At 61.2% G+C, this 20,763-nt stretch overlaps 2 protein-coding genes and 1 long non-coding RNA gene across 4 annotated transcripts; 1 reads left to right on the top strand and 2 right to left on the bottom strand.

The window, feature by feature from the left end:
• Positions 1 to 411: 411 nt before the first annotated feature.
• On the bottom strand, positions 412 to 8,521 carry LOC130143879 (uncharacterized). 2 transcript variants are annotated; one of them, XR_008819904.1, is made up of 4 exons: positions 8,367 to 8,521; positions 7,812 to 7,841; positions 5,401 to 5,481; positions 412 to 5,128 (listed from the first exon to the last, which is right to left on the bottom strand). It is a non-coding gene; the product is annotated as an uncharacterized LOC130143879 (long non-coding RNA). The 2 variants fall into 2 exon arrangements; XR_008819903.1 differs by having other exon boundaries at positions 5,401 to 7,841.
• Positions 8,522 to 10,515: 1,994 nt separating this feature from the next.
• On the bottom strand, positions 10,516 to 11,725 carry CRYBA4 (crystallin beta A4). Its single transcript, XM_056323698.1, has 5 exons — positions 11,687 to 11,725; positions 11,443 to 11,561; positions 11,121 to 11,262; positions 10,835 to 10,977; positions 10,516 to 10,663 (listed from the first exon to the last, which is right to left on the bottom strand). The coding sequence occupies exons 1-5, from the start codon at positions 11,723 to 11,725 to the stop codon at positions 10,516 to 10,518; spliced, it is 591 nt and encodes a 196-aa protein (XP_056179673.1).
• Positions 11,726 to 16,771: 5,046 nt separating this feature from the next.
• On the top strand, positions 16,772 to 20,674 carry CRYBB1 (crystallin beta B1). The gene is made up of 5 exons (XM_056351052.1): positions 16,772 to 16,925; positions 17,841 to 17,959; positions 19,693 to 19,832; positions 19,908 to 20,100; positions 20,382 to 20,674. Exons 1-5 carry the CDS (start codon positions 16,785 to 16,787, stop codon positions 20,560 to 20,562), a joined length of 774 nt encoding a protein of 257 aa, XP_056207027.1. The 5' UTR covers positions 16,772 to 16,784; the 3' UTR covers positions 20,563 to 20,674.
• Positions 20,675 to 20,763: the final 89 nt, after the last annotated feature.

Below are 20,763 nucleotides of genomic sequence, written 5' to 3'. Positions count from 1 at the left end.
AGCCCCGCCGCTCACCCCAGCCCCGCGCTGCCTGCGGCCGCCCTCCCCCACCCCCGCCGCATCCTCTGCTGCCTGCGCTGCCTGCACTGGGTGATGTCACTTCTCGGCTCCAGGACAGTGCCCGGAGGGTGGGGGTGTCACATCCCTCCTGCACCCTCCCGCGGTGCCCTGTCCTGCCCCTTCTTCCCACCGGGCACCCAGGGACCATGGCATTTCGGCCCCCTCCTGCCCTGACACCCCGTTGGGTGGCCCTGGCTGCCGTGCAGGGTGCTGACATGGCAGTGGTGAGAACTGCCTGGCCCCCACGTGCCCCACGCTGTGCCCCATGGCATGGGAGCTGGGTCACCCCCAGACCATCCTTGCCCGGCTCCCCCAGGCCCCCACACCCCACAAAGACACCAGACTGCGGGGTGGTTGCACACTTGCCATGTTCACAGCAGACATTACAGGCAGTAGGGACATCCTCAGGACTGTGGGGACCCACAGGACTTCCACTCACACCACAGAGGCAGCCCCAGGATCCCCTCCCCCAGAGCATCCTTGCCCCACACTGGTCCTCAGCCCCACCGCGGCCATGCCTGCTCCCACCGTGCTGGGCATGAGGCGGCAGCGGGGTCCTGCAGAGCAGGGGCAGCCCCGGCCACCTTGGGCTGGTGTGCCCTGGGCAGGATGGTGCCCCCAGAGCCAGGCATCACCCCCAGACCTCTACACCCCACATTGCTGCTGAGGTGGCCTGGCCTCACATCTGTCATCGCTGCAGCTGGTAAAGGGGGAGCTGCATATCATGCCCCGCTTGTGCTACTGCCTCCCCTCTTCAGACAGCCCTGGGGGCACCAGCAAAGGGGGACAGACAGACCGACAGACTGACTCCTCTCCCAGCCAAGGGAAATGGGGAGTAGGGGCAGGGAACCCCGAGGTGCTGGGGGAGAGCAAAGGAGCAACCTGGATGTTCCATGAAGCCTTTCTTGCCCCCCAGCCCCTCCCTGTTCAGAAGTGGTCATCTGCAGGGGGGCGCAGCCGCCCCGCAGGCACTGGTGGCCTGCCCCCACCGAGGAGGCTGTGGGCAGCACTTGCTACCTATGCGGCTCGCATTTGCCCAACGCATCCTCTGGGCCATCTGGGTGACTAGTGGTCCCATTGTTCCCCTCGGTCACTTGCCTGGGGAGGTCCCACTGGGCACAGGGCTGGCTGGGGGGCTGCTCTGGAGCTAGAAGAGGGATCTGTGGGGGCAGAGAGGGCAGTCCCTTGCAATGGGTGGTGGGCTCTGGGAACCCCAGCCCAGTGTTCGTGGCACTCCTGACCTGTCCAGGAGCCCTAGACCTGCCTGCTCTGTGCCCAACCCAGCTGGTCCTCCTGCTCACTTTTCCCCCAGCCCACAGCAGAGCCCTACCTTCCCTTTCAATTAAACACAGGAGCACCAGCCCAAAAATCCCCCCTGGCCCCAGCCGTGCCAGGAAAGGGAGGCACATGGTTAGTGGGTTAAGGTGGAGGTCGGCAGCCGTGGAGCTGGGTAGGGAGGGGAGCCCCGGCAGCGCAAGAGCCCCCAGCTGAAGGGCCAGGCTGTGGGCAGTGCAGAGCAGGGATGCCAAGGGCAGGTGGGCAGCATCACGGGATGAACCTGGCTGCCCCAGGGACCCTGCTCTGGCTCTGACTTCCAACAGCAGGCAGGAGAGCTGCTGTCGGGTGAGACTGAAGTGGGCCAGCGCCTATGGGTTATCTGGGAAGGTCCTCATCATGGGATTAGTGAGCACAGCCAAAGCCAAAAGAGAGCAGCCAGAGATGGATGCTGTCCGGATCTATACACACCCCAGACAGAGCTGCCCTCATGAGCCTTGGTTGAGGCAGCCCCCCACAAGCCGCCCCACAGCCATGTCCCCCCAGCAGCCATGGTTTGGGAGTCCTCATGAGCCAGCCCCTTCCCGGCCAGCAGCACAGGGCTACCACCCTCTGCTGGCACGCAGAGCTTGGTTCTGTCCCACTGGTACAGCCAGCACTTCATGCTGAGGGTGTCTCAGCACAGATCGCTAGCCTGCATGCCAAACCCATACAGATGGGCCAGATCCTGAAGCCTTAACTCTGGCAGAATCCCTGTAGAGGCAGGGGATGTTCATCCGACTAACAGATGGACAGAAAGCAAAGCACAGGCTGCACCCCCATGACAGCCTTACAGCCCCCTGGCCCTGCCAGGCAGCCAGCAGCAGAGCCACCCTCCACCACCCGCTGCCCGCTCCTGCCCACTGGGCTCGTGGCCGAGCCAGGGGGACCCTGCAAGTACCAACCCAGCGGTTAGACGCAGCCCTCGGTGCCGTGCAGTTAGTCAGGACCACGCTGCTGGCAATGGCTTCCACATGCATCAAAGTCACAAGAAAAACTGTGGAGAGACAAAGGGAGTGAAGAGAGGAGCCCGGGAGCACCCTGCAGCCACCCTGGCACCCATGTGCCAATGTGGGGAGCAGCATGAAACCATTCCCCATGACAGATGAACTGGGGCCCCAGCAGAGCGCAGAGCTTGGGTTCTGCTGGGGCTCATGGCAATAACATCACTCTTTGGCTGAATCTTTCTGCAAACTGGGTTTGCTGGACCTTTACAGCCATTACCAGTTGCTATTAACATTTTTCCACATTGTCTTATTTCTGTTCCAGCCTCTTTTCCTCATTTAGCCACAGGAAATTTCCTGGAAAACAGAAGGCCAATTAGGGAAATTTTCAAAGCTCCCCAGCCTGAGTATCTTCCCTCCCATTGCACCGAATGGGAGACAAAGATGCTCAGCAGCACTGAGATTCGGGTTGCTGCAGGCTGATAACCAAGAGTCCAGAAGGAGGCCACTGTTCATTTATCATGGCAAATAGTGTCCGAGAGTTAAAATGCAAAGAGTATTTGTTAGTAGCAATAGAGAAATAAGTCAGGAACAATTAGTACAGGTTAGTAACAGAAGCATGGCACAATCGGTCTGACTTAGAGGACATACATACTGGAAGAGAAATGAAGAGAAAAGCAGCAACGGTTAGTTTGTTTAATTCAGTTCAGGAATGTGTTAGTAACAGAGATCTACTGGCTTAAAAAGGAACTGAAAAGCTTCTGCTGATAAAACCGTTTTAGGCTCCTAGTCAGCAACAGACTCCACAGGCAGACCCGAGCACGGCGTGCGGGGAGAAACCCTCTCCTCATGCCAGCAAGGGCAGCAGCGCGGGGCAGGGGCTGCCAGCCGCCTCCTGCCTGCTGTAGGGGCTCATGCTGCCTGGCCCTGCCTGCGCAGCCTGTCACCAACGCAGCAACGCCCGGCACTTATAAGCGTACTTACCCAGCTTTTCCGTTCCCCTTTAAAGGCTGTCGGCGGTTAGTGCGAGGTGAGACAAGGCCGGTTAGTAGGGCATGCGCTGGAGCCAGTTAGTGAGTTAGTCCATTTGCCAGGGGCTTGGGCAGCCCCCGGCAGCCCTGGCAGAGGGGGTGGCAAGGGTCCCGGAGGGTTAGTAGGTTAATATCGGAGCACAGCAGCAGCATGCAGAGCCAGTCCCGGTTAGCGCCCCGCCGGTGGAGGAGCACTTTACCAGGGTAGGGTCTGTGTGGCTCCTGGGGACGAAGCAGGGCTCTGGCTCAGGACAGTGAGAGGTGTTCCTGGGCTTTGTCACCAAACTGAGATTTGGGAAGGTGTTAGCGGAGGGTTTAGCCTGCAGTAATGTAAGGCTTTCTGAATTAAATGCTTTGCAGGGACCTGCCCCTATCATCCATGCTGGTGAGGTACAAAACGCCCAAGCAGCGTGTGCCCACACACAACATGTGTTTCCCACCCCTGGTACTGGTGAAAATGAGAGATGGGCTGCACAGAGGAGACAATCCTGGCAGCGCCAGACTGTGACTCAGCATTGCAAGGCTCTGGGGTAAGGGCACAAAAGGAGCCGGCAGAAGCAGAGAGGGAAGGGGTGAAAACATTACTGGAGTGCCAGGGGCAAGGCTACAGGCAGCTCTGCAAGAGCAGGGCTTCTGCAGAGACAGTGACAGCTGCTCTGGGTCTCCACCAAGCTCCCACTGCCCATGGAGGGAGGAGGAGGTCCAGCAGGGAAAACCATGACACGAAGCAGAAGAAGGGTGCCCAATAGGTTATCCCCTCCCCATCAGAAGCTGCCCCTCCACGGGGCTGCCTGCAGGAGCAGGCCGCTGACCGGTGCCAACTGCTGAGGGGTGGCAGGAGCAGTAGCTCTGAACCCTGCCCCAGCACCGAGGGCACCCTTTGCCCCATGTTCCTCTGGGTCACCTCCTGCTGCAGCACTAGCTCCCTCCATTCCGCATGAGGATAATTTTCCATTGTGCACTTCAGGGGGCTGTGTCTGCCCTCAGCCCCCAGCCCACTGCCCACCCAGCCTTCCCACCTGCTCGGGGGACGCTTGCTGGAGGGGGCTGCGAGGGAAGGCAATGGTCACACCTGCTTATGGGGCCACTGGGAGCCCCACATGGCCCTGCAGAGGCCTCCGGAGGAGGATGCACTGCCCGTGTCCCTCCCCATGCTCTACAAACCAGATGTTTTCTCAAAGCAGAGTAGAGGCAGGATCCTGCCAGGACATGACGCTGGCAGTGCAGGGCACTTCCAGAGTAGAAAGCACCAGGACTTTGCTGACAGAAGGACAGGCAGGATCAGTGGGAAGAACTGGGGTCCCTTTGGGCTCTGGCCATCCTGCCTCCTTGAGCTGGCACAGCTCCACTCCCATCCCCTTCTCCTTCCTCCTACATTGCATTCGGTGCAGGTGATGGGTCTCATCTTGCCCAGACCCTGCCCAATGCCAGGGAGGGCACATGGGGAGGCCCATGCACTGGGTCTGGCTGGGATGGAGCAGCAGGAGGGAAGGAGACCTCAGGACCTTGTAGAAAAAATGTGCACACATGCAAACCCATGTCCTCAGGTGTCACCACCGCCGTCTCTTCAGCCATGTCCCCTGCAGTGGCCAGGCTCATGGCTCCAGCCCATGGCAGCTGGCACCGGGTTGCTCTGCTGGGGCTGGCCCGGCTCTGGCATCCATGTGTGGGCAGCGATGGAGGCTCCCCAAGCTCTGGCTCCCTGAGCTCTGGCTCCCCTCCAGGCATGGCCAGTCTGACCAGGCAGGAGCTGGGGCTGTGCCCCTGGGGCTGGTGGCACTGGGGAGCAGAGATGTTATAAGACCCTGGGCAGCATGGCAGCCACCCCTTCCCCACCACTGGGCATGCATGGGGGATGCATCATCTCATGCAGGTGGCCCTGGGGATGGTGTGAGCCCACAGACCTGGCTGGAGCCTGGGGAGAGCCCACAAGGGGATGGGACCCTGGGAAGGAAAGTTGGCTCCCAGCTGCCCAGGGCCCTCCCAGGTCATGAGGAGTGGGGAGAGCATGGGGCTTGCACCACCTGTGTCACTCTCCCTGGGGGTCCTACCTGTGGTCACCAGCTATGTGAGTGCCGTGCAATGTCCCCCCGTCCTGTCTGGTTGCTCCACCGTGGAGGCTGCGCAGGGGACTGTGTGTGAACAGACCTCAGGTCAGTCATTAGCAGCTGCAAAAGAAAGCAACCAACGCAGCAAGGGAGAGCAACACGGTACCGTCATCCCCAGGCAGAGCTGAGCTGAGCCAAGCGGAGCCAAGGGGGGATGCATCGTGCTGCTGGGAGCCTGGCAGGAGGGCCGGGCAGGGCCGGGCAGGCAGGAACACAGGCAGAACCTCCCTTGGCTCCCCTGCCGTTCCTGCAGCTCCCCATTCCTGCAGGATTAAATCCCTGAGGCAGGATCCTCTGCTCTGAACCCCAGCACTGCTGGCACCATTCCTGGTGCTCACAGGGTGGCTGGGTGCTGCCCAAAGCTGGGGGCAAAGGGCCAGATCCTGCAAGACAGAGATGTAAGACCTCTGCTGGGGAGATGCTGTACCAGCACCCAGCCTGCCCTGCACAGCTTCCCCCTCCCACACGCTGGGCTGCCCTGGGGAGCAGGGACTGGCCCAGTCATCCTCCCAGCTCAGGCAAACTAACACCCCTCTCCTGGCACCGCCTCAGGGCAGCACGGCAATGCCCAGCTGACTCCTGCACTAGATGAACACCCTGCTCCACAAGCACCCCCCCAAAGCCAGCACTGCCCCTTGGTACCCAGGTGCTCACAGCAGCTCCTGCAGCTTGCAGGCAGATGGTGCTGGGTTCTGCTGCAGGCAGCAGTGGGGCAGAGGCAGGCAGGTTGGAAGTGAGGGAGCTCCAGCCCATGCTCCCCATGGGGGACCTGCACTCACCCCCACTATGTGCATCTGCTCAGCTGCCCACTGCTTGCTCAGGGACACCCAGTCCCCAAAGAAATACCACCTCTCCCTCCTGTGCCTGTCCCCATGCAGAGCAGGAGGGAGCCAGACCCACCAGCAGGAACAGAGTAGGAGGCACCGGGAAGAACCACACCAAGAATGGTGACAATGCCCCAAACTGTCCCTGCCTGCTCTGCAGGGACTGCCTGCCTCTGCTTCTGCCACTGCCACTGCCACGGGGATGTGGGCACACGCGGCTGGCACCATCAGCCAGCCTGCGCTGCCTGCCTTCCTCCAGCCCTGCCCGCGTGGAACAGCCAAGGCTGGTCCTGGGGGAACTGGGCCGAGATGACTCTGCAGTTCAGCTGCGGAGCTGCTGTTGCTTCTCACGGTTCATTGTTGCCGCAAGTTGCAGGCGCTGCCTGCAGGATAGTCCCTCTCATGAGGACAGCACGTCCAGGCAGCATTTGCAAACCAGCTGCTGTGGGGCAGCTGGGTGGGGTCTGGGCAGCGGCAGGCACCAGAGATGCCATCCAGCATCTGGCAAATGGACTCCCCTGCCTGGATCTGAGCGGGAAGCGCCCATGGTGGGGCAGGAGGGACGTGTCTGCATGGGGTGACTGCTGCAGGATGGCCTCTCTCACCCAACAATGAAGTACATCCCAGGAGAAGGGTGGGGGGAGAAAAACAATTTTGTGTGGGCAGCACATAACCAAACACTAATCTTGTGCATGGCAAGCAGTGATTACCAGCTGCGAGCTCGACTGCCGCTGCCACACAGGGCTGGTGGCACATAATTTGTCCCTGGGGCTGAGCGCCCAGGAGCACTTGAGTTAAACAGGGGCTAGAAAAACCTTTGAGCAAGGAGGAAGGAGAGGAGCACGAGTTCCACTGCAGGCAGGAGCAGGGAGGCAAGGGCAGCAGGCAGGCTGCCCATGCACAGCAGGCACACCACTGCTGCGAGTGCCCATGTGCTCCCGCTGTGCCACAGGCACGGTGCGGTGCTGGCTGCTCTACTTACTGCCCATGCCCGGAGAGGTGATCTCTGAGAGGTGTCGTCTGGGCACCCCAGATCCCCCAGCTCCTGGCAGGGTGGCCAATGTGCCCCTGTCCTCAGCACTGCCCACCCTCGCTGCCAGCCCGGGCTCTGGGGCTGCCTCCCTTTGTCTGCAGCTCTCAGGGCTGGGCAGCCTGGGCAGCCCTGGGAGAAGGAGGCGGTGAGAAAGGCTCCCTGCAAACCCAGAAACAACTGAAAACCTGATTATTTCTGGGCTCCTCCTGGCTCCCTGGGGCAGGATGTACTCACACACACAAAAGGCGATGAGACAATGAGGGAGAGAAAATGGCTCCCCAAAAGCAGCCCGGATAGCATCTGTCAGGTTTGCTCTTTGCAGGGGGAAGGGCTGTGCTGAAGCGCCCTGGGGGGGTGCTGGCCCCAGCCTCTTCTCTAACCCCCTACCTATCACCAGCTTTAGGAGAAAATGGTGGTTTCAAGACAAAGAAGTAAACCAGCATTTTTGGCTACATTTCCTTCCAGGAGCATTGAAAATCAGGCAAGAATCCATTTACCTGTCTCGAGCCCTATTCTTGATGAGGTTTCTGGAAAAAAAAAAAAAAAAAAAAAGGAAAAAACAAAAAGGAAAAAAAATACAAACAAGCGGTGCATCAGTTAATATTGACTGTGGTACCGGGGATGCAGACGGTGCGCAGAGGAAGCCAGGCCCCCCGGGGCTGCCCAGGGCGAGCATCGCCCCTAACAAAGGGAGTGGGGCCCGGGCTGCCCCAGCCTGGTGTCCCCCGGGAGAAGCTGGTGGCTCCAACCCATCTTGAGCAGGGGAATTATTTATAATCAGGGAATAAGAATATATGCGGTGGCGCTTTTTTAATTTTCTTTTTCGAGACGGAGCGGCCAGAGCAGAAGCGCCTGCCGCTCCGCAGCCTCCCGGGAGGGATGCCCGCAGGACCCGGGGCAGCATCTCTCCCTGCTCCTGGCTGTGCATCACGCCCGGAGGTGGGGGGCGGCCCCCGGGGCTCCGCCTGACGCCCCCAAACCCCACCAGCGCCCGGAAAGGAGCCGCACTTCCATCTGGAAAACAGCAGCGAGAAAGATAAGCGCGGCTTTACCTGACCCACAGGGGAAGGCTGGGCTCGGGGACCGCCGGGCTCCGCACGCTCCTGGCCGCCGCGCAGCTCCTTTGTGCTGGAGCTTTCCAGAGAGCATCCCTGAGAAAGGGATTGCCATGCAAACTCCTCCTCCTCGCAGCCCCCGCCGGGCCCTACCTACGGCGCAGGAGAATGCTGCAACTCCCATTAAATTTTAATGCTGGAAATGCGGCCGAGCCACCTGCCCCCCCCTCCCGCCGCCCCCCACCGCTCCTGCTGCGGCAGACCCGGGGACACCCACCTCCCTGCAGCCGGGCCCCCCCGCAAAGGCCACCGTGTCGTCGTCCCCCACGCCAAGCCACCGGCCTGCCGTGCTGGCACGGGCGCACCCCCACGGCCATCTGGGGGGGCGTGGGCACCCCACACCCACGGGGGTGGCACAGGGATGAGGGGTGGGGGACACGGGGCAGGGGCGCTGGGCAGGCCACCCGGGGACACGGTGTGCAGGATCCGGCCGTGGTGGAGGGAAGGATGGCAGACAGGCCAGCCCAGCCTGGGGACACGGTGGGGGGCAGACCCCCACCCCGGGGGCCGGGGGGCTGGGGCTCTGCAGCTGCTGGGCTCTTGCATTGTTCTCCAGGTCGTCACCAGATCCCCGGGGACCCACTGGTCCAGCCGCCAGCTGCCTGCCATGCCTGGCTGTGTGCTGGCCCTGCTCCCGGCACCCCGCAACCCACACCCCGCCTGGGGCTGGGCAGGGGGGGCTGGCCAGGATAGGGGTCCCCACCAGATGTGGCCATGGAGGGGCTGGGGAGCTCCACTGCTCCAGGGCTTGCTGACTGGTGACCCCGGATGGGTTTGCCTTGGGGTGGCAGGAGGGTTTCACTCAGCCCATCCCAAAACTTTTTGTTTCTTCTTTTACTCTGCATTTTTAATTGTGATTTCCTGCAGAGAGAACCCTTCCTGGGCAGCATTGTCTCCGATGGTGATTCTTCTGCTGCAGAGGTCAGGAATGGGACATTTTCATCACATCAAACCTTTTCTCCAGAGCTTTTCTGAAATGAGAGATTTTTGCCAAACCAGCCTTTTCCCTGTCACATTTTCAGCTTCAGTTAATGGCCACTTTCTCATGAGCTGAAGAAGATGGTTTATCGGCAGCCCCCGACTGCTTCTTGCTGCCCCAGGTTTCCTGCAGTGACAGCCCAGGTCCAGGCAGGGAGGAGGAGGCCCTGCCCGTGCCCGCTGCGCTGCTGGGGCAGACAGAGCCACGAGCCTGTGGTGCCACCTCGCTGCTCCAGGGCCACCACGCAGCTTGGCCTGGTCCCCTGCACCGCTGGAGAGAGGAGCTTGCCTGCCTCTGCCCTGGGCTGCCCGCTTTGCCCCAGGCAGGGGAGATGCTGCGAGGCTGGCAGGTGCTGCAAGCTGGTGTGGGTGCAGGAGTGTGTGCATGGTTGTGCATGAGTGCAGGGGCATGCATGGGTGCAGGAATGGGTGCAGCTGCAGCTTGCTGGATCCTGCAGCTCCTTCCAACTCACGAGCAAGGCTGAGGCTCAGCAGTTGCCACACAGTGTTCTGCTCAGCCTTGCTGCAGCTGCTGCGTAGCCCCCGGCTGGTACTGGCAGAGCAGGTGGAGTCTGTGGGGCGGTGGGGATGTGTGGGTCTGGCAGAGCCCCTGAGCCGGCAGTCAGGCTGGTGCAGGGACAGGACAGACACGGTCCTCACAGGCGGGATGTGCAGCGCTGTACAAGGGCTGCACTGCTGCTGCTGTTGCTGGCTCAGGACCCAGCTCCTCACCCCTGCACTGGGCCTGACCACCGTGCACTGGCCCCCAGCCCCACAGCTCCTCCGAGGCTGGCCAGGGGGGCAAGGACAGGCTTTGCAGCTCTGTATGTGAGCTGGGCAGGGGCTTCATCTGCCTCTGACAGGGACATGTGGATGCCTGTGCTGGCTGCAGGGGCAGAAAAGGACAGTCGTTCTCCCCCACCCCATCCTTGCCCCTGCAGAGCCTCCACTCTGCTCCCGGCCACACACTCCCACGGCACCCCCTCCCCAACTGCCAGCGTGCCATCTTGGACAACTGAGCCTTTATTGAGCTTTGCCCCCGCCGCCCCGCGGGAGAGACGGTGCCCAGGGCATGTGGCTGGCGGCATGGTGGCTCCGGCACCGGCGGTCACTGCTGGACCCTGCGGATGGACTGGACCTGGCCCGTCTGTGCGTGGGAGCCCCACTCCCGCACATGCTTGTACTCGCCCGCATGGCTGTCACTCTCGAGGAGGTACTGGAAGCCCCGGTACCCTGGGTACTGCGAGCAGACCCACCTGTGACAGAGCAGAGAGCAACGGTGGCTCAGGGCTGGCAGCACCATGAAGCACCTTGCACTGCAGGTGCTGGGCAGCAGGTAGGGTGCCCGCAGCTGCCAGAGCATCCTCAGCTCTGGTGTGTGCCCCCAGTGCTGGGTCCTGGCAGAGCACAACCCCCGGGGTACTCACGCGCCGGAACGGACAAGGAAGGAGCCCACGGCGCTACTGCCCCAGCCCAGGGCAGGCAGCGAGGGGCAGTCATCACTCAGCTCCCCCCGCTTGCCCTGGAAGTTCTCTTGCTCGAAGAGCATCAGCCTGCTGCGCCCATGGTCCTGCCACCAAGAGGAGCATGGTGTTGGCATGGCTGCCCTGCCCAGCCCCCTGGCTGGCAGCTGATGGTGGGTTCTGGGCACCAGCCCAGCAGTGGGCTCCGGGGGCTGGCCCTACGGTGGGGAGCCGGGGCAGGGGCACTCACAGCGCAGGCAATGGGGCGGAAGGAGCACATCCTCTCCACATGGTAGGCGTTGCTGCCGCTCCATGCCTCCCAGCATGGGTACTCGCCGCGCTCCAGCACAAACTGCTGCCCTTGGAAGCCACAGTGCTCGAAGCCCGCCCACCTGCCGGGGTGGGAAAGGGGGGTGAGACCTGCACCCTGTGGGGATGGAGCCATTGCCCAGAGGAGGCAGCCCCATGGCTCAGGTGGCAAAAGGCACTGGAGAACTCCACCCTCCAACCCCCCTGCCTCCATGGAGTCCCACAGCACCATGGGGTGGCAGTACCCTGTGACCCTCACTCACGCGCCGCTCTCGATCTTGCAGGAGCCGACAGTGCTGAAGCCATGCTCTGGGGTGCTGTAGCAGTCAGCGGTGAATTCATGCTTCTTGCCCTGGAAGAAAGCCTCATCCCACACCACAATCTGGGGAGGATGGAGGGAGTCAGTGGGCTTCATGGGGGCAGGGACCCCAAGTAGATGCTGCAGCCCCATGCCCAGGCATTCGCAGGGCTCAGGCTGCATCGCTGGTCTTCCCCAGGTTCCCATACCTTCCAGAGACCGGAGGATTTCCTGCAGCGATGGGTCATGCTGGCTCTGCCAGGGCACAGGGGAACGGGACCATTAAAGCCTGCCCCAGAGCTGGTACACTGCTGGCCCCCATGAGCCTGGCCTCACCACTGCAGCCTGGCCAGACCCACCAGCCCTGCTCCAGGGCTTGGCCCTTCCCTGGGATCCCATGTCCTGGGACCAGGCTTTGGGCCATGCTTTGCACAGACAGTCAGGCAGATGGAGGCAGGAGGCTGCAGGTAGCCAGACCCTGCTCTGTGGGGCTCATTCCAGCCTCTGCCTGGATGAAAATGCCCTCAGGAGCCCACGCACGTCCCTTCGCTGGTGGCATGGGAGGCAGTGATGGGGTTGCTTCATACTGGAGCAGGCAAAGAGCAGGGGCTGAGGCTCTCCCTGCCCACCTGGGGCTGCTGTCTGGGCCACGTGGAGCAGCGGGTGTCTGGCAGGACAGCCTGACAGCACCTCAGTGGGGAGAGCACGCTGCTGCCCGTGCATGGCACTGCCCATGGCTGCTAATGCCCAGGGAGAGTCCTCCTCCTGCAGGCAGATCCCCGAGGCAAAGCCCCTGTGCAGGCAGCCCTGTGCGGGTCCCCAGGTGTGCTCACCATGCACAGGCAGGGCCAGCACTGGAGCTGCAGCCAGGGCAGCACTGAGCCAGGAGTGCTGCAGATGTGGCCGCATGCCCACACTGAGCAGCAGCACCCCGCCACGCTGCCACGGCCAGCGGTGCCCTCCAATCCCCCCGCCACCGTTCCCTGACGCATGTGACGGCAGAGCAGTGCCATGGCCCATCCCCAGTGGCTGCCCTTGTCTCATGCCCTGGCTGCAGGACCCCGCAGCCCTGGCCGGGTCGTGCCTGTGAAGCAAGGTCCAGCCCCAGCTCTCGGATCCTCCTCCACACGTCCCCACATCTGCTCCACTCCCAGGACCCAGCCATGCCGGGCAGGGGCAGCTGCTGCCAGGCTCCCGTGCTTACCTGGGGTGAGGCACTGGTGCCCGGGGAGGTGACATGTCCAGCAGCCCTCCAGCTGGGTTTTTATAGCCTCCAGATAGAGACAGAGCCCAGGAGAGCATTACTGAAACCCCTAACTCAGCACATGGCAGGGAGGAGGGACCGGGCAGAACAAAGGCGATGCTGCAGGGAAGCTGATGAGCCGGGACACCACAGCTCCTGCTCCCCTGGCCCACCAGGCACAGGTTCTGACCCCCAGCCCTGCAGCTCCAGAGCCGGGGCATCGACCCCGGGGTCTGCCAGCCCTCCTGCCAAGTGCCCTGCCCCAGCTTGGGACTGGGCTGGGACTGTGCCCCCCAGCTTTGGCAGAGCTCCTCCTGCCCACAGGCAGCACTGCTTGCCCTGTGCCTTGGCTGGGTGTGCTGGGAGGTTTTGTCACCTACATTTCTGGGAAGTAGGAGGAAAGACCTGTCTCTACTTGTGGCAGTGCATGCTTCTCCTGCTAGGGCAGAGCAGCTCTCCCTGAAAGTCAGAATTGCTCTTTTTCAGGTTGAGCATACAGCAACCACGGAGCATCATTGTAACAAGCAGGGAACAGGCATGCAGGAAAGGAAGGGGCAAGCTTGCAAAGGCATGAGAGGGACTAAAGATGCAGATCAAGACTTAGGGAGTGCTGCAGCAGGCTCCTGCCTCTCTGTGCAGGGACCTGAAAAGAGCCCGCTGCATCCACAGTTTGGGTACCTAAACACCATCAAGCTTTGCTCATGGTGACCCCCCCGCCAAATTGTTCTGGGGTTGTGCTGGGAGCGTGCAGGCTCCGAGGGCTGAGCACCTTGCAGAGGCACCCACACAGCCTGCCCCTTGGAGCAGGGAACACTGAGGCAGAAGCAAAAGGAGGCTGTTGGGCTGAGTGGCAAAACCCACGTTCCGAGGTAGTGCTGTGTTTTGGGACAGGATTTGCCAGGAAACTGCTGGGTGGCTGAGCTGAAGCATCCTCCTTCACACAGCTGCAGCCCTGGCAGCTCTGGGCACCATGGGGAAGGCAGAGCAAGTGAACACAGCAGCTGGGAGGAGGGTGGTCACATGCAACGGGCTGCTCCTGGCTGCAGTGGGGCTGCGTTGGCTGTCCCTGACACCTGCAGCCCCCAGCAAATGTGTGCTTGGCACAAGTTGTCCCCAGCCTCTCACCATGGCCTGAGCTAAAGTCAGCTTGCTGCTGGCCACCAGCATGGTGACGACAGCTCACTTGCTCTCCGTGATGTGCCCCATCACTGGGACATGGTTCTGTAGAGCCTGGGTTGCAGCTGGGTGCACTCACAGTGATGCTCAGTGCAGGGGATGCAGCAGCGAGAGCTCCACATGCAGCAGAACAAACCCCTCACGCCTGTGCCTGCCAGGGCTGAGCTGTGTCAGCTCCAGCCATCTGCACCAGGGGTGAGGCTTGGGCAACCCTTGCTGTGTTTGAACTGTGCATCCCATGTGCCCGTCCATGCTAGGGCAGGGCGGTGCAGCGAGGGGCTGGCACAGAACAGGCCGGTGCAGCAAGGGGCTTTCCAGAGCACCTGCAGCCAGCAGCAGGGATGCTCAGTGGGGAGAGCAGGGATTTTGTGTCCAGGGACTCCAGAACCACCAAGAACAGATCCCAGCTGTCAGCCTTTGCACAGCACGGACTCTGGGAAAATCAAAGTAATGACCAAAGCAGCGCAGAGCAGCCATCAGGAGTAGAGCTCAGTGCCTCCAAGCACGGTTTTCCAGTGGCCAGTTCCAAGGGTGCTGGGAGCTGGGAGGGAAAGCAGAGCAAGATCAGGGCAGCAGAAGCTGGGAGTGGGTGAGACCCGCTGATTAATGCCCAGGAGCCACAGGTGAGGCACAGCAGTTAAAAAACCTACCCTGGCTCTGAGAGGAAGAGAATGCAGATTAAAATAGAAATCTGTCTAACAAACATGAAAATGAATGCAAATTGAAAGCCATGAATCATAAAAAGCTGCCCAGCATCAAGGTGAGAGACCAGACTGCCAGGAGTGCCCAGGGGAAATGGGGCAGCAGCACCTGTGCCCGGCCATGCCTGCAGGCACAGCCCATCCCTCTGTAAAACCATGGGAAAAGAAGAAGGGATCAATAAATGCTTTTTCTTCGGGATTTTGGCAATAGTCCAGGGGGTGCAGCTGAATCCCACTGCTGCTGGTTGACACTTCACTCTGGAGAGGAATAAAAGATGACGGCAAAACTGAGGGCTCTGAGCTTTCTGAACATGCACCCTTGGGTGATTTACTGCTGCCAGTGATGAAAAGCCAGACCAGGAGCGCTGCTGCTGGGTGTTGTGGGAGGCTGGGGGTATTGGAAAGGACCAGGAGGAAGCAAGTGTGCAGGTATTTACATGACCAACAGGATCACAGCAGGCAAACGGGGAGACCCACTGACCAGAGGCTTGGTGGGAGTCAAGGGAAGGTTCCCCCAAGGTGCCTGTTGGTGCAGAGAGCGGCCATGTGGTGCAGGAGACGTGGCACTGTGGGTTGAGCTGCCCTGGGGACTGGTTACCCAGTGTACCCCTGGCCAGCCACCGTGCAGCCCCCCCGCCGTCAGTCAGACACAGCACTGGTGCACCCAAATCCCACCTGCGATTTGGTACCGTGCAGTGTGGTGATGGCAAAAGTAGGGATGGTATAGAATGAGCTCAGCACAGGATAACTGGGCTAAAAACTAGCTAATGCCCGTGCCAGTGGATGCAGTGAGTGGGGATATCCTCAATAAAGAACACCATTTTCAGGGACTGGGGTGGTCGGGAAAGTGTCAGCTTTGATTACACAGCATTTGGGAAAACCCAGCTCCTGAAGCATTTGAAAACACTTAAGTATTGCATCGTGGCATTTTCAGTGCATCACACTCAGGTGTTTGTGGGCACAGAGTGATGTTTAAAGCAAGAGATCAAGTGTTTAGAGGGAGAAATGAGCACGGTGCAGCTATAAGGCTGGGCACCACGAAGCCATGGCGCTGCTGGTGCACCCTCCCTGGATGCAGCAGCACTGCAGCTGAGTGCCCGTGCAGGTCCGGTGGCAGGGGCGGTGGGCAGGGGACGGTGGCGTGCCGGCACCGGCTGGGCCGTGGGAGGGCTATATATGCCCTGCCAGGGCGGCCGCACGCGGGGCAGCGGGTGCTGCCGCACGCTGCAAAGTGGCACGGTCAGGTCTTCTGTTGTGCCGCAGGCACAAAGGAAAGTGCTGGGTTCAGCGGCTGGGCACGGGGCCGGGGAGAGGCTTCCAGCTCGCCCAGCGCTTTGCAGGATGTGATGACTGGGCGGCCGCGCAGACACTGATGAGCTGGCAGTTCCTTTGTGCGCCCGCCTGGGGGTCTGCCCTTGCCAGGCTATAAAGTGGGGGCCTCGCTGCACCCCGAAACACAAGCCCGCTCACTCCAACAAGAAGCAGCAGCTGCCCAGGTAAGAGGACAAAGTCCCCGGGCACCGGGCTGCAGCCGGACCCGAGGTGGGGAGAGGGAAACGCAGGGTCTCAGCTATGGCCACCGCTGTGGTCACCATGTCTGGGAGAGTCCCGGTGCTCAGCATCCCACCACCCTTCGCTCCCCCAGCAGCTGCTGGTGACACCTGCGGAGCTACCAGCAGAATGCCTGCTGGAGGGCCTCAGCAAACCAGGGCTGTCCCCTTCCCACCCCCTCACACGCTGCCCCGGTGCCCAGCCAGGCTCCCAGGCATACCCTGTGCGGGATGGCCCCAGCACCCAGGGCAGCATCAGGCCCCAGCCTCGCCAGGGAGAGCAGGGAGCCACCAGGCACTGGGGCTCAGGGCTGCTTTGGGCACCCCTGCAGTGGTAGGATCATGCTCAGGGCTCTCCTGACCACAGAAGGAGAGTGTGGATACCTGAGACCTCCCACAGTCCTCCTGGTGAAGGCAGGACCCCCTGCCTGTGTCTGCCAGAGAACTCCCCCTTGCAGCTCCTCTCCCAGCCCCAGCCACCCACCCCATTGCTGAGCCCCCCCATCCTGATGCAACCATCCCCGAAGCAGGGCAAGAGCTGGGGTGGGGGGTGGGTGCCCACATCCATGCCTCCCCTCTAACCTGCTGCTGCCAACTCTGCCTGGTGCCCTGTTCCAGACTTGAGCCCAACACCACGATGTCTGAGACCACAAAACCCGCTGCTCCTGGCCAGGCTGCGGAGGAGAAGGAGAAGGCAGCCCCTGCGCCAACTCCATCCCTCGACCCTGCTCCCATCACAAACAGCAAGGGCGAGGAGCCCTCCACAGAAGCCTTCAGGGTAAGCCCTGCTGCTCCCCACACACAGGGACACGGTCCGGGGCTGAGAGATGGTGGCAGCATCCCTGGGGCGGTCAGCAGGAGGAGATCGCAGGCATCCCAGGGGGAAGGACCCCTGCTCCGAGAGCAGGAGGGGAGCGCAGATGATGCTGTCCCTCCTTGCTCTGTCCCTCCCAGGGGCACAGGCTCATCTGGCACAGGGTTCAAGCAGCTGCCTGTGGGGCTGCTGCAGGAGGGATGCTCCAGGTGCCCCTTGGCTGGGATGGCTTGTTGGGGACCGCAGGCTTTGGAAATGCTCTGCCTTGGGTCATGGCGTCAGGGCTGGGTGCTGTCACCTGCTCCCTCCAGTCACGGGTGGGTGTCCTGTAGTGCTGCGGGGGGGTGGGGGGGTGGAGGAGGAGGCTGTGAGTGACAGGGCCAGCACTGAAACACGGCAGTGACACCAGGGCACTGTGTCACCAAGGTGCTGCGCTGGGGCTGGGGACAAGGGGCAAATGATGTGAGGGCCCCAGTGACACTTTGCACATGCCAGGCAGCCAAGGCCACAGCGCGGATGCAGCTCTTGGAAAAGCACCTCTTTCCCAGCCCAGCTGGGACCCGACGTGGGCACCGGCACAGGGAGACATGGCTTTGCAGCAGCAAAACCTAGCACAGGATGAGGCTATCTCTGAGCAGGGATGTCTGTCAGGAGGGGATCTTCCTGTGCTCAGCTCATGTTGAACGGGGCTGCTCAAGCAAAGCGCAGCTCGGCTTGCCTGGGCACCAGCCCTGAAAACCTGCAGGAAGCCTTGGAGATTCAAGGTGGTTGCATGGGGCAGTGGGCTTGTGTGTGCAGGGTCCGTGCAGAGACACACAGCGCTGCCTTGCCCTCCCCGAGCATGCCTGTGCCTGTCCAACCCTTCCCCTCTGCTCCCAGATCATCGTCTTTGAGCAGGAGAACTTCCAGGGCAGGCAGATGGAGTTCACCACTGAGTGCATGAACCTGGGGGACCGTGGCTTCGACCGGGTGCGCAGTGTCATCGTCACCTCTGGACCGTAAGTGACCCCAGCCACGAAGGGACCATGTCCCTGGGGATGCCCCGGGGAGGTGGAGATGTGGTCCTGGGGAGCAGCCCTGGGCGCAGTGTGACATGCAGGGTATTTCCCTGCAGCCCAGGCAGGGTACGGAGCAGAACCAGCACAGGAACAGAGCTGGGGACCCCGGGTCTCCTTCAAGGAGGGCAGGATGATGTGGGCAGGTGGGAAGGATGCCAGGGTCATTTGTAAAGCCAAGGGCACTAGAGGCAAAGCTGAAAGCCAAGGAAATGTGTCCATCAGATCTGCTACCTGAAGCTGCCCATGAAATGCAGGAGACCTATAGATTTTAGAGAAGCCAGGGTGAAACAAGGCACGTGCCTTGGACCAGGCTGGTGGCCAGGACCACCGTGGAGACAAAACTGGAGCGGGCAGGGGAAGGCAGGCAGGCGGCCCCACACGCCTGCCTGCACCCCAGCAGCTGAGCAGTGATGAAAGGGCTGGGAAGCTCTGAAAGCCATGGGAACAGTCGACACAGGCAGGGACAAAAATGATCACCAAACCAGATAACAGAGCAGACAGATGATCTTTATGTTGAAAGAGCATCTGCCCGTGGCTGCACCCGGCTGGAAATGCCGTGCCTGGGAAGGCAGCCTGGCAGCAGCGGGACAGCCAGGGGGTCTGAGTGCTGCCGGGGGTGGGGGTGTGTGGGGATGGTGTGCATGGGAAACAGCTTGCCCTGACAGCAGCGCTGAGGGACTGGGCAGGGTGACCTGTGGTCACCTTGAATGACACCATTGTAGCACCAGTGATAACTTTTTATTAGGAACCCAGAATATCCAGCTCTTACTGAAATGAAAGAGGATGGAGCAGCCTCAAAGGAGCTTGGGTGGGATGCCTGGGAAGCTGCACTAGATACAGAAAGGGTGAAACTTGGAGAAGAGGGTACATGTGTCATTGGGGTCCTCAATTCTCAGAGTGTTCTTGAGAGTCACTGCTGAGACTCTGTGCCCAAAAATGTATGTAGAGGAAGATAAAATCAGTGAAGCTGAGCCTTAGAAGTCAGTGTAAGGTGACGCTGTCTATGGCGCTAGAACACATCTCCTGCCATCAGGAAAATACCTGTGGGCATCGGCAGAAACAGCCCCGTGTTGCATAGAAACGTGAAACAGCAAGTGCAGGGCTGTTCTGCTCCCAAGGGCTTTTGGAGCCCAGAGCCTGTGACATTCATAGCACAGCAACACCTTCGTGGCATTTCTGAAGAGGTGACATTGCAGCTGAATAAGCCCTGAGTGCCCGCATCCTGGTAGTGGGATGAATGCCAGCTCTGGCTGACGCTGGTGCAGTGAAGCATGCAAGCGTGCCAGGATCCGACAGCCAGGGCAGCCCTGGCTCAGGCTTGGTGGTGCAAGAGGGAAAACAGTCAAAGCTGCCTTGGGGTCCTGCCGCTCCCTGGGCTGAGAAAGGGGAGCACTGCGAGCACACTGGTGTCTGCTGCAGGCCTTGAATGCATGCACCAGCAAGCACTGAGCTGAGAGCCTGCTGGCTCGCTGCTTCACATCAGCCACCGGCTCTGCACATACCACAGTGTCTAGGCTGGGGGAAAGATGGGAGCAGGATGGTGGGACCAGTCCTCACACCCGCAGCCTTTCTGGGTGCTGAGAGCCCAGGTCTGGAACCCTGCAGGCTGGCTGAGCAGGAATGGAGCTCTGGGTGGTGTCTGACCCACTGTCTTGTCCTACCCCTCTCCCCAGCTGGGTGGCCTATGAGCAGGCCAACATGCGCGGAGAGATGTTCATCCTGGAGAAGGGCGAGTACCCTCGCTGGGACACCTGGTCTAGCAGCTACCGGAGTGACTGCTTCATGTCCATGCGTCCCATCAAAATGGTGAGTGGTCCAGGATTGGAAGGCACCCAGCAGGGTCTGGCCAGGGCCGGATCTGTGCTGCTCGATGTCTCCCTGCAGCAAGCTCCAGGGCTTTGGCCGTGCAACCCAGCACCTTCCCTCTGTCTTCCCCAGGAGGCTGAGGACCACAAAATCTCCCTGTACGAGTCTGCTGACTTCAAGGGCAACAAGATGGAAATCCAGGAGGACGATGTGCCCAGCCTTTGGGCTTACGGCTTCTGCGACCGTGTGGGCAGCGTGCAGGTGCCCAGTGGAACGTAAGCCGGGCTGCAGCAGGGGCTGCCTCCTGCCAGGCTCCCTGTCCTCCCCTGTGCCCCAGCTTGCTGCCTGCTGGTCCTGAGCACCCACAGGGGGCTCTCGGGTGCCCAGAAAGTGCCACATGGCTGTTTTTGGTGGCATAGCCTGTCACCCAGGGGTTCGCGCCCAGCACACGGGAGGCAGGGGGGCTCTGCTGGCTTCTCAAGAGCGTGCCGGCCATGTCACTGCTGCCTGTAGTGGCCGACCCCACTCAGGTGCCCTCTGTTTGCTTTCCCTGCAGCTGGGTGGGGTACCAATATCCTGGCTACAGAGGCTACCAGTACCTCTTTGAGACTGGAGACTTCCGACACTGGAACGAGTGGTCTGCCTTCCAACCCCAGATCCAGTCCATCCGCCGCATCCGGGACATGCAGTGGGACCAGAAGGGCACCTTCGTCACCCCCGACGCGCCCTCCGACTGAGCGTGCCGCCTGCTAGCTACGAGTCCTGGGCCCCGTGGGGCACCCCCGCCTCCCCTCGCACTCGCCTGCTCAGCACTTTCCTTGTACATTGCACATTCCCTGGATGTACTCTACCTTGTGAGGCAAATTAAAAAAACCCAGAAGACTAGAGCTGCTGGGGAGTCCGTGGTGCATGAGCTGGCGCTGCTCTCCTGCCCCGCG

Source organism: Falco biarmicus, chromosome 1, assembly GCF_023638135.1.
Source record: "Falco biarmicus isolate bFalBia1 chromosome 1, bFalBia1.pri, whole genome shotgun sequence".
NCBI classification, from domain to species: domain Eukaryota; kingdom Metazoa; phylum Chordata; class Aves; order Falconiformes; family Falconidae; genus Falco; species Falco biarmicus.
The sequence above is the reverse complement of the archived record's forward strand: the minus strand, read 5'-3'. Positions and strand labels throughout refer to the sequence as shown.

What these genes read in the sequence shown, in the direction of transcription:
- CRYBA4 (XM_056323698.1), bottom strand. Translation starts at nt 11,725, where the DNA reads ATGACCCATCGCTGCAGGAAATCCTCCGGTCTCTGGAAG. An exon ending in TGCAAGATCGAGAGCGGCGC is followed by an intron (nt 11,263 to 11,442) that starts GTGAGTGAGGGT and finishes CCACCCCGGCAG; the next exon opens with GTGGGCGGGCTTCGAGCACT. An exon ending in TTCCTTGTCCGTTCCGGCGC is followed by an intron (nt 10,664 to 10,834) that starts GTGAGTACCCCG and finishes GCTCTGTCACAG; the next exon opens with GTGGGTCTGCTCGCAGTACC.
- CRYBB1 (XM_056351052.1), top strand. Translation starts at nt 16,785, where the DNA reads ATGTCTGAGACCACAAAACCCGCTGCTCCTGGCCAGGCTGCGGAGGAG. An exon ending in GTCATCGTCACCTCTGGACC is followed by an intron (nt 17,960 to 19,692) that starts GTAAGTGACCCC and finishes CCCTCTCCCCAG; the next exon opens with CTGGGTGGCCTATGAGCAGG. An exon ending in GTGCAGGTGCCCAGTGGAAC is followed by an intron (nt 20,101 to 20,381) that starts GTAAGCCGGGCT and finishes CTTTCCCTGCAG; the next exon opens with CTGGGTGGGGTACCAATATC.